At 32.5% G+C, this 13,417-nt stretch overlaps 1 protein-coding gene across 1 annotated transcript; it reads left to right on the forward strand.

Annotated features, from left to right (window-relative positions):
* The first annotated feature begins 5,387 nt into the window (after window positions 1-5,387).
* Window positions 5,388-9,998, forward strand: LOC116351832 (toll-like receptor 7). The gene has a single exon (XM_031783981.1). It carries the CDS (start codon window positions 5,733-5,735, stop codon window positions 9,885-9,887), a length of 4,155 nt encoding a protein of 1,384 aa, XP_031639841.1. The 5' UTR covers window positions 5,388-5,732; the 3' UTR covers window positions 9,888-9,998.
* The last annotated feature ends 3,419 nt before the right edge of the window (window positions 9,999-13,417 follow it).

Here is a 13,417-nt window from a genome sequence, read left to right on the forward strand (position 1 = left end):
CGGTATGGAATTTTCCATGACGTCACCAACGAATGTTCTGGAAATTTCTATTGATCTGGTATTTTTCCATTATCGAATGTTCCAAAATATACGGTATGGAATTTTCCATGACGTCACCAACGATTCTTCTGCGACAATTTTCTATGAATTCCTAGAGAAGTCAGAGCCAATCCCCACCAAACTCTCTTATTATCAATGGGAAATGACGGGCTACCCACAGACCCAACCCCCACTGAAGGGCATTGGGTACATTCAGAGAAAATCGAGCAGATACAACCAAACAGTTTTGTTTTTATATATATATATAGATTTTCAGCATAGTGCAGTACTAGAATATTTCTGTGTGCATATTTTATCGACATTTTTCATATTTTGAAAATTATTGTATGAAAGGTAGCCCGACTACCTCTAGATTGCCTACCTCTATCGTGTTCCTCAAGTCCGTCTATACAAGATAGGTGAGTTTTTGGAACATCCGATACACTTTTGAGCCGGCCAAGGCCAAAAATTGAGGCGCCAACTCGGCCTTTTCACTTTTTGTGCGATTTTTCGAGATTGAGCTCGAATTGATGCTCACTTTTTTGCTTTGAAAATGTTGTGGAGACAAAAAGAAATCGACTGACACCTTGAGTGAGGTCGTCCTCCACGTCAGGACAGGGTTAAATTCAGGAAATTAGCTGAAATCGTAGGTAAAGGTCCAGAAAGGGGTCTACTATCCTCTAGATCCTAAAATTAGGGCCATATTCGGGTTCCTCGTAAAAAATTACTCTTATGACTCATATATTATGACCTCTCTTCCTTCCCTTGTACCTTAAATTTGGGTCGAAAAACGAAACCATCTCCCCTTCGGAAGGATGATGAGATTTTCACCTATTTCAACTCATATGGGTTAAAATGTTACCACCAATAAAAGTTGCGTCTACCAAGTAGTATTTAATGGCATTTGGTCACCCTGATTGACCCTGATTGTAGGGCAAAGGTCGAATTTGATAAACTCAATAGTTTCCTGAATTTCATCCTGTCCTGTCCCACAGACGTGGAAGGCGACCTCACCCGAGGTGTCTGTCGATTTCTTTTTCTTCCCACAACATCTTCAAAGCAAAAAAGTCAGTACCAATTCGAGCTCAATCCTCAATCGAAAGATGCTCATATGCTTAAATAACTGGCAATCGTCCGGATTTACGCACTATTCAATATTTATGTTGTGTATTTCCGTTTGAAATTCTGTGTCTCTTTTCGCATCCATTTTCGCCCTCAAATTTTGAATACTGTCATCCATACGAGAGAACTTAACGAAACGTGGTATTTGAAAGATCCATAAGCCATAATCTATAAAAAGAAGAGAGAAATAATCATACACATCTTTCATATAATTCTGATGAATTGTTATATTCAAAATAACATCTTAAAAATTTTCAGAAAATAACATCTCAAAACATTATATGGAAAAGATTCATTCCATTATCATGACATCATTTTGTGTTCATTCTATTCCATAATCTCAAAACTGGATCGATTATGTGATTTTCTTTACCATTCTTTAGTTTGTTATGACCACATTTAATCGCCTTGTCTTCTTGCCTGAAAAAGAAACAAAAAAGTTCAGTAGTAGATGTGTATACACGGCGTGCACGCTCCTTCTTGGTATAGATTGGTGAGATAGCAGCAGATGCATACAAAAAATAGATGTTCAAAGTAGATAATTTTGTTTGAGACCCAAATCTCAACACCACATCGTCAGACGATGATCGTCTATGAAAAGAAAAATCTTGCAAAGATATGGTTGACGCTGAAGTTCAACATACAATCATCGTACAGATGCACAACTAAAATTGAATATATAGCTTTTTAACATTGTTTTTAATATTATTTGGAAGGAGGGACTGTGATTCAATATTCAAAAAACAAATATGAATGAATATAAACATAAAAGTGTTGCTTAAAGCCTGATTATCGGTCTTCTCATTTATTAAGGACACATTTTTTGTTGATATTTTTGTGTCTGATGACGCGCTTGGAATAAATAATTCAATAATAAGACACGCGTTATGAGCTTTTTTTAGAGCATAGTTGGTCAAATATGCAACCGCTTAAATTCATTTTATTTGATTGCAGTATTTTGGCGTCACCTTTCCGCTTCAAATATTGAGAGTCTTTTGAGAAAAGTCTGAATGGCACCTGTCTAGATTTGCTAAATTGTTTCTATTTTCGGTACATTTTAATTAAAATGCAATTATTATATCGTCGGCACTTTTTTGACTTTATTCTTAACAAATGATATAATCGACTTTTGCTCAACTCAAGACCAGAACCCAAAATCTCAATATATCAGGAAATATGGTTGTCAGAATGCGAAATATATAGGGATCACATTTTGGCACATTTTATTTTTTCTCTTACTCATTTTGGGAAAATCGTTATGCATATACAATACATTACCAAAATTGACAAGGCAAATGACCCAACCGAATCAAATGCAGAGATGTATTTTACTTACATGATCAATTCGATCCGCATCATTTCGCTTTAAATCGACACATATATACACGATTAAAAATCAAATAACCAGGAAGATATGTTTTGTGTTCACAAATGCATAGAAAAAACGGACAACGGTGGCGGGTGTTTGTACATTTTTTCATCAGCGTAAGCAAAATAAGCAACACTGATTTTCTTTTATTTTCAAACAACAAACAAATGACATTTATTGCATTATTGCAACAAACACACCAGGCCATCTCTAATCTACCATATCTAACACACTTTTTTTGTTTCATTTTGAGTTGTTCCTTTTTCTGCGTTCATCTCTCAATGTTGGGCATAATTTTGCATTTTGTATCCATATCGAAAAATGCGTAACGAATGTGTTTTTCTTTTTTTCTGTACATCGTGTGTGTCTGCTTCCTTTTATTTCACATTTGAATGACATTTTTTCTTTAACAAAAGAAACTTTGCCATCATCTTTTAACAATAGCCCAAAGCAGCATAAAAAATTTCAGCAGAAGAAAAAGAAACTATAAGGCATTTTGCATGTTGCGCATAAAATCAATTAGATATGCATATGTGATTGTGTTCTGTCATCTTTGATATTCATTAAATTCAACAAATAAAAGCAGGACTCTGCGGTTCTTATAACCGCTCAAATTGGGTTTTCAACGCACAACTGTCTATATTTGGTGGATATCAATCCACACAAGAATTGATTAGTTTTTGTCCAATTCGTATGCAGGCAGAATTAAGGTATTAAAATCTGCAAGATGGATGAATCGAAACGAAATTCATATTCAATAACAAAAAGAATTGGTAATTTGAGAACAATTTCGGGAAACAACTGTATATGCCTGTGAGACATTCAACAAAAATCAGGTAAGTTATTTTTAAAGAAATATTGTGCATACGACGTTATTTCTTTTGCCAACAAAGTGTTGATGACTCAAATAATGATAAGAATGTTTTGTCCGTTGAATCCTCTTAGGTCATCTTTTCATACAGCTTATTTCTTACCACATTTTTTCAGTTGCATTCTTATTCCTAATCCAAATATATATAATCCAAACTTAATTGGAGAATTCTACATCGTTAACGTAGAGAAAATATATTATTTAAATCAGTTCGTGTCCAGAAAGAGTGACAATTCCCGTTCGAAAAAGTTGTCTGCATTTATAATAGCGAAGAAAATTTCTAAACACCAAACTGAATAATGTGATGTAAAAATGAAAAAAAAAAAATAATAATAAATAATATTTCAACTGTTAAATGAGGAAATGAAAATTACTTCAAACAAAATAAATCAATTATTTATTTATATACGTAAATAACAAAATCAAAAGAGAATTGAAGACTATTAAAAGTATATAAAAATTGAATTTTTTGAACATATTTTCGAAAATAGTTTCTGAAACATGAAAAATTGCAAAATATTAAATCAGGTATTTAACCATATATATCTTGAAGGATATTAAAATTGTGAAAAAAAATTCCAATTTAATTTTTGAAAATGAAGTTTAGATTTTGAAAAATGAACCAGCGTTTTTTAATGAACTAATTTGAACGACATTATGAATATATGAATTTTGTACTGTGTTCAATTGTTGAATGTGCGAATTGTCACTCACTTAACATTCATTTCCTATACTCGCAAAACGAGAATTAAATACTAACGAAAAAAGAGAGTTTATACGCACAACAAATTTAATAATTCAAATACAATGCGAAATCCAAATTCGTTTCGCTGCGTGAAAAATTTTCATTTACCGACCGAAGAAAAACAGAACAACATTTCCGAGAACATAAGTATACATCTTATTGTTCTTTTTTCTGTTCTTGAATAATGCATCGCCTCCTCGGGCTATTTTGTTTATAGTTTTCTGAGATTTCTTTTATTACGTATTTCTTGAATATACTATACAGTGGCAATGTATTGAATGCATGCTGTTTGAAATGTTTGTATGCATATTCATGCACAAGGACACACCGAAATATACACTGTCCATAATCTTATGCACGATGCATAACGATATAGGTTCGATAAGATGAAAAAATGTGAACACGGTAAGTTAAGTGACAAACAAACAAACAAACAAATAAACAAAGAAACACAGAAGCGAATACTATTTTAATACTTATTATCAATGAACCATATTATTTTTTATTGTACTCAGTAATATGTATGCATCGTTTGGAATTTGCAATATGACTTTTAATGATCAAATTTTTTACCAATTTTTTATGCTATATTTCCTATATGTCTTCTCTTGTAGAGATAAAAATTCATAGTCATTTATTTACTTAAATAATTTTGTTCCTTTTTTGTCAAGAGATTTCGTATCGGTTATGAATAAAATTCTGTAAGCGCGATCAAAGTATTTTTTTGACTAAAACTCCAGTATATATGTGCATTTTGAGTTATTAAATATAATTATCTCTGTGTATCTCTTTTTCTTCTTCTTTTGGTCATACATGTTTCACTATTCTTAAGCGGGAGCTGTAGCAAAACAAAAATAATACACTTTTGTCGATGAACATGTGTGTCATGAATGGTGTGCCGAGAGCACATTTCACGTACTGTGAGGAATGTATGTGAGTGTATTTGTGTTCAAAATTAGATGTCGTTGATCGTTTATTCTCTATTTTTTGTCTTTTTTTCTCTGTTTTCATTTCATTCGTTCATTTCTTTTTACGTATTAAAGCGATCGTTGGGTGCATATAAAGCGTGTGTGTATGTGACTGTTCTTATGTTTTCGAAAGCATAAGCGGACGATGTGAAAAAATATATATACATATTCTTCGTGATGCACACAAAAATTTAGTTTACTTCAAACAACAGAGCAAAGCAGACGTTATTTTTAAATTGTCGACAAACAATTTTTTTGGTCAATACGTATATATTTCAAAAAAGAAATATCTCTGACTTGGACCATATTAAAAAAGAAATAACATATATATGATATATGAAATAAACAAGGATAACAAGATGTAAAGATTGTTCAAGTTTTTTTCGAAGTGAATCTTGTTTAAAAAAAATACCGGGACAAGAAATCAATTTAAACATTCAAGCTAAGATAAAAAGACAATAGTGAAATATATTTGAAATATTGAGAATCATGTACCCTTGAATGGAATAGTGTGTTGAACTAAGCGTAAACGACGTAACTCAAATACGTAGAGCAAATAAAAACTTGAAAGTTTTTCTCATTTAAAATATATTTGGATACTACAATCACACCAACACAATGGCTTCATACAGTCAAAATCATACACAAACACATTCGTATGCCCGTTTAGTCCAGTTTATAATTGTATGTATTTACATTTCAAACGTGTTTTTGCAATCAACCAAAAATGAGTGTACATGGCAAACATATGGAAAGTCAATTATGTGTTTTATGCGTACAATAGATAATGCAAGTGCCATTGATTTTAGTGATGTTGATGGTACGGCGACTACACGTACATTATCTATTCACTGCGACAACACAATCATCGATGAAAGTGTTATATCGGCTGGTTTTTTTCATAAACTAGATAATTTGGAGCAAATAATCATCGATGGCTGTAAATTGATGCATCTAATCAATAGTTCATTTACCGGCTTAAGGAATTTACAACGCATCGACATAGAATCACCTAATAATGAATGGAGTGACAACAATAAATTGAAAATAGATAGTGGAATTTTTGTTGATCATCCAAATGTGAATAGCATTAAATTGACGCAGAACAACTTGAGAGAATTTCCATATGAAATTTTGTGCCCGCTAAAGAGTCTGGAAACGTTGAACATATCACATAACCGTATCGATTCGTTTGGTGACTCTGGTTTCAATTTTGATGGTGGATATTGTAATGGAACTCGGAATTCGTTCAACGATTTGGAAATGCTCGACATTAGCTATAACCAGTTGATATCAATTGATTGGTCGGAATCGAATTTTTCACAGCTGAAAGAACTTCGATTGCAACATAATAATTTAACGAACATTATGAGCGGTACTTTTCATGGCATGCATTCGTTAACACATCTCAATCTCAGCTACAACCAACTAGAAACTCTTACCGATGATATGCTAAATGATACAAAAAAATTACAAGAATTACATTTACAGAATAATAAATTGTATCAATTACCATCGGCTCTGTTCCGAGATTTACCCGAATTGATGATATTAGATTTGAGTAGTAACCAATTGTCAAATCACTATATCGACAGTTGGATTTTCAGTGGATCTGAAAATGACGACGAGATGGATTTAATAAGTGAATCTAAAAAAGAGAAAGACATCCGTTTGAAACGTTTGGTTGTGTTAAATTTGGCAAATAACGCATTGACCCGCATCGAATCGTCGCACTTTAGATCACTAAGTTTTCTGCAAATTTTGGATCTCCGTAATAATTCAATTGGTATTATACATGATCGTGCATTTTCTTCATTACACAATCTTCATACACTAAATTTATCTGGAAATCGCATGCACATTATTGGAGCTGGACTTTTTAATAATGGTGGTATACATGTGTTAACTCGTTTAGTTTTGAGCAACAATTTGATTACCTTGATTGATACTCGGGCCTTTCGTAATTGTACCAGCCTAGAAGAGTTAGATTTGAGTTCCAATCAATTAACAGAAGTTCCAGCTGCCGTGCGCGATTTGAAAAATTTGAAAAGTTTGGATTTAGGAGAAAATCGCATCAATGTTTTACGTAATGAATCGTTCGAGAATATGTTACAGCTGACGGGACTTCGTTTGATGGACAATCTTATTTCAAACATCACAAATGGAATTTTTTATCCATTGCGTGGTTTGCATGTTTTAAACCTGGCCAATAACAAAATTCAGAATATTGAGCGTGGTGCATTCGATAAAAATTATAAAATTGAAGCTATCCGGCTGGACAAAAATTTATTAACTGATATTAATGGTATTTTTGCTACGCTCAACTCCTTGCTTTGGCTGAACTTATCTGAAAATCAACTCGTTTGGTTTGACTACGCTTTCATTCCAATGAACCTCAAGTGGTTGGATATTCATAGTAATTTCATCGAAGCACTTGGTAACTACTATCGTCTTCAATCCGAAATAACTATTACTACATTAGATGCTAGTCACAACCGCATCACGGAAATTGGTTCATTATTAGTACCAAATAGCATTGAATTGTTCTTTGTTAACAACAATCTTATCCGCAACGTATATCCGAACACATTCATCGACAAACAAAATTTGACTCGCGTTGATTTGTATTCCAATGGTATCACCAAGTTGCATGTGCACTCACTTCGTATTTCTGCAATGGCCTCAATGAAAAAAAACACCGAATTCTACTTGTCGGGAAATCCATTTGAATGCGATTGCTCAATGGGATGGTTAGCTCACTACCACCACCAACAACAACATCATCCACGCATAATGGACTATGAAAGCATTGAATGTTTGGTAACACACACTCGAAACACACCAGTTCGTCTACTTTCATCGTTATCGGCTGAAGAGTTTTTGTGTCGTTACGAATCGAAATGTCCAGCATCATGTCATTGTTGTGAGCATACAAAATGTTATTGTAATATCAAGTGCCCAGACAATTGTGCATGCTTTGCGGACCAAAGCGGAGCTATTAACAAAATCAATTGTGGCAAACAAAATGCATTGCAGATTCCGGAACGTGTACCCATGGATGCGACCGATTTATTTTTGGACGGGAACAACTTCTTTGAATTGCAATCAAATGTCGTATTCAACAAACTTCGTCATCTACGTTCTTTATATTTGAACAACAGTAATGTTATTTCGATTCAACCGCACGCCTTTAGTGGATTAAATATCAACCTTCAACGCCTTCACTTGGAGGATAATAAATTGACAGCTCTATACGGAAATGAATTTAATGCGCTGTTCTCTCTAAAAGAACTTTATTTACAGAACAACTTGCTTACATACATTGAAAATTCTACGTTCAATTCGTTGAAACATTTACAGGTTTTGCGTTTAGATGGAAATCGATTAACTACTTTAACATCCTATCAAATGCATTCCTTCCATTTGAAAAAATTGAAAATGTTAACACTTTCACGCAATTTATGGAGCTGTAGTTGCTTATTTTTGCAAGAGTTTATTCCATTTATTTCTGCTACTGTTACTGATTCGAATAATATTCAATGTATTGAAGATGTAACTGGACCCGCAATTGAAACCACAATAAATAATGATGAACGACGACGAAACGACGACGAAAACAACAAAAAAGTTGATGACCAACAACGAAATCTACTTGTCGATCGTAGTTTGGCAAACAAATGTAAAAATTCAGTATACAGCCCAATGAACAATGTTTCAATGATCCTGCCACCTGAAGGAATTTTACACGGAATGTTTCCATTCATGGTATTTGCATTTGTTTTGCTATTCATTTTGGCTGTCATTATCGTCATGTTTACAATAAAGGAGCAAAAGTGTCACACTTATTCGTCATCCAACAATACTATATTCGATAAAACCAATGGAAATATAGTCGGCATGGCCAACAAATATGATGCGGTTATTCTTTCGGCCAAAGAAGATTGTGACCATGTAATATTCAATGTTGTCAACCCATTGAAACAGACTAAATCTCAAATTCACATCGGACAACAACACAATAATGTCCCTACTACAAAATTGTTGCCATCTGTATATTCTTCACGCAAGTTAATAATTTATTTGACAAACCAATTCATTCACACAGAATGGTGTCGACCAGAAATTCGTTCAGCTATAGGAAATTCGTTCAGCTATCCGGGAAAGGTAATTCTTATTCAGGCATCAAATTTATCCTTACAATCAAATGCCGATCACGAACTGTTCAAAAATGTTGGTCGTAGCTCAGTTACATCGTGGATAAGTATTGAAGAACCGGAATTTTTATACAAATTGGCATATGCGATTGAAGTACATCCATCTCATTATACGCCGCCCGCAATAGAACAAACATTTCAAACATTAGTTGGCATTCAGCATCCATTTAATGAACATCAAGGTTACTACAGTGTTGGTGGTGGTGGTCCAACACTTACATCGAAAAAATGTATGTTGCCATACAACAATATTCATTACAACGAACCTCAAACACTTGATAAGAATGATTCATATTATTCGAGTGCAACGAATACTTCGATTTTATCGCGTCAGTTCGACAAGCAAACAATTGAACATGTTTACATTGGTATTGATGATTCGGACTATGGAAGCGCAACAAATGAACCAACCATACATCGTTCAATAGCACAACCATTGCGGACGCCAATTGCAAAGGCGGAAAAGCTTCTTAAACAAATCAAAGGAAATAGCTACAATAGCGACGAATGCTTCAGCGAATCGCCAAAACATAATGACAGTGATGAACTGTCAATATAGTTGTCGTTTATTTATTCATATTATGGTTTGGTTTGATTGTAAATGCTCAACTCAATATTTATAGTTTGTTTTAAGTTTCCGCCAAATTCAATTGTCTATCTAAGACTGATTTTTTTTTAAATAATTTCATTTTAAACATAAAACTCAAAATGATTTATGACATTTTTTTGTTAGTTGGTATCTGTGATCTAAAAATAAGTTAGGAACTACAATAAAATAACTAGAACATTTAACTTTTGGTGTTTCTGAATATATATTATAACATATTTAAGCGGAATAACTTGTTCCATTTTCACTGCAATTTTATTTTTTTGGGTCCAAAATCCAATGTAGGTGGAATAAATCAGAGTCACTTACCAAAATAATTTTTTATCCGTATCGTTATATCGTTATAAAAAAATACATCAAAACCCACATAACCCGCAATTGGATGATTTAATCAGAAAAATGTCGTTGGACAAAATTTTAACTGCTCTATTCTTTTTGAATGGCCTTCTTTCTTTTTAGATTCTGTTACTTAGATTATGAACGTCACATTATTATTGGTATGTGCTACTAAAAGCGAATGTTTCTGTGTACGTTGAATTTTGTTGCATCTATCTTTCTTTTTATTTCTTTGCCACAACAATTTATCTTTTTTCTTTCAATTCCATCTTTGCTTTATGTTGTGTTACCTGATCCATTTTGTTTTCCCACATACTCATTTCTCAGGGGATGTGATGCTACCAGTTTAAACTTACTGAACAAAAGGTTTGTAAAATATAAAAGACTGAAAGAGCACTTTGTCGCCATACATTTCAAAATATTTTTAAGTCTGCTTTTTGAAATCCGAGCGCATGAACCGCATTAAAACGATAAATCAGACGTCAGGAGTTTATTTAAAAAAAAAACAACAATTTAGTGCATTTTGCATTTCCCAATTTTTCTGAATCAATACAAAAAGCAATGCAAAAAAAAATGTCGTACGATTGAATTACGTTTTCATTTTCTGTGACGCCAAGTATGTATTCGAGAGATACAGATCAAAGACATATATTATTTCACTCAATATTACTTGTGCAAATGAAAGCCAAACTCTCAGACATAACAACAAACGCGCCCAGATATCAATGTATGTTACACGCATTCAATGAATTTGTTTGGTTTTTGTGGATTCTTTTTGTCCTTTATTCGGTTGACATTTTTCTTTGTATATGCATATGCACATACGACATAGTTCAGATAAAAAAAGGAATGAAAGAAAATAATAATAATGGAAACGAAAATTCACATTTCCTATTGATTGTTTAATGTTTAAGTTGCTATTGATTGCGTGTAATTTGGTTTTCCATTTATTCAATTGTATATGACATTGTTTCGTCGTATGTCTGAGGTATTTTTGGCTATTGTTATATGGACTATGAAAATGAATTAAACAGATACGAAATTAATTGTAAGACTTTCGTATTGAATTTTACATTGCCTGTAAAAATTCTTGAGCAAAGTGGAAGAAAAAAAGAGAAAACAATATAAAACTCGATGATACCAATATTTTATTTTTTTTATAACCATGATTTGTATGAACATTGAACATAAAAAATTAGTATTTAAATTGACTTTTATTATATTTCGGGAGCAGCTTAATAAAATACAACAAACTACGGCAAGCTTTGTTAATTAAGTAGCCGTACTATAATTTTTTTGTCTTTTCTTTAAAATAATGAAATATCTATGAATTCAAAAGATTATTTTTCTCATACCTGAAAAATAGAAAAGTGCATGTTCTTTTTAATACGGATATCCTCATACATTTTCTGGAAATTTTGTTACACGTTCGATCGCACTCGATAACAATAACTACTCAACTTAAAATTAATTTGATGTTAGTTATACACTTTAGAGAAACAGAAACAATTTTTGAATTTCAATTTTGTGGTAAAAACAAATGGCAAACATATATGTAGCTATGTATGATAAAATAATTTTTAAAGTTTTAAACTTTATGCTTTTTCAATTTACTGAATAATTTATTATATTGCTGGTGTTTTATTGTTAATTGATTATTAATTCTCTTTATTTTCTGTGACTGCGAAAACTCATTAAAAAATTTAATAGCTATTTAATTTGAAGGAAAACTAAATAAATCGTCAACAAATCATCAGTTTTATTTCAATTTTTTTAAAAGGTGGAATGCTTCGAAGGTGCGCCTTTTTGGTGCCTAATTTTTTATCATTATAAAGCCACTGTTTGATGGCTGATGCCAACAAAAAATCAGCCCCTTTTTATGTAAGTAACCGATTCATTTCTTTTTTGGTTCGAAAATAAATTTCCGTCATGGATAGTAATGTGTCTATCTCTTGCTACAAAAATAGATAAAAATCATAATAAAGAACCGATCAAACGCAAAACTTGGAGTGGAACCGTTTTTGTGATCGGTCAATGATTTTTTTTGAACTGTTAGTGGACAGAGGAATCGATCTTGTAAATGTACTTTGAATTGTTAAAAGTTCCTTTCTGCTGTTCGAACAAGTTTCATGCGCACAAAGTATGTCTTTTTTATATTTTAGATGCATACAATTTTGTTGTTTTTAGAGATTTCATTCTTTTCAACGAAGTTAGATGTTTAAATTTGTTATTTTAGGTTTATTGCAGCTTGCCGTAATTCAGTTTCAGCAAATGGCATAAAATAAATATATAGTTTCTTGAAAATAAGTAGATCGATTAATTTTTTCCCTTTATTGTCGCCCAACTGGCCCTTTTGTTAGATTTTGAATATTATAAATATAGGCGGACATATATTATACTGCGTACAGATGAGCAAAGAAGAAAGCACAATAATAAACGAAAACCACTAATAGTTTTAATTTGATGTGTCTATTCGAGTGTTCTCTCATTCATTTGCTTCTTGCCTTTCTTGCCTTTCGCAAAGAATGTTGGAACAACCAGAAGCAAAAGAACAGTTGAATGTTTTTTTTATTTTGTCACATTAATATTGCTTTACACGACTGTATTATGGAACCGGTTTTGTAATCAATGTGCTACGTTCGTACGTATGAGCTGCGGCGATTATAATCCTTAAAAACTTTTATTAAGATATTTTCCACCACGGTTGTGTTTTTTTGATTTGTGAATGGGCCAACCATTCAAAAGTTCAATTTTCATACTACAAGCTTTCTTTATGCTGAAAACTGTCTTACTCTTAACTTACTTTTTTTAACTTAACCAACTTAATCTACTAAATAACGTAGCTTATTACAATCGCCAGATCGACTATTGGCCAAATCAAGTCTGCCTAAAAATGTTTTGTTGATAAATTGTCTATATTAAGTAAAACCAAGACAAAATGCATATATATATGAATGGGTAAGAATAATCAGGTAGGAATATCAAAAGCAAGCACTCAAAAAAACTTACTCCTAGCGCCACCAACCTATAAGTTGTGTATTGTGAGAGCCAACTTCAGACAGATTGTATATATGTGACAACTATTTTTTTGAAATTTGTAAAACCGGCAATTAGGTGTTTGTGTTTCAACTATAAACATTAAACAT

Source organism: Contarinia nasturtii, unplaced genomic scaffold (assembly GCF_009176525.2).
Source record: "Contarinia nasturtii isolate CC-2019 unplaced genomic scaffold, AAFC_CNas_1.1 Cnas_scaffold_6388, whole genome shotgun sequence".
Lineage (NCBI taxonomy): Eukaryota > Metazoa > Arthropoda > Insecta > Diptera > Cecidomyiidae > Contarinia > Contarinia nasturtii.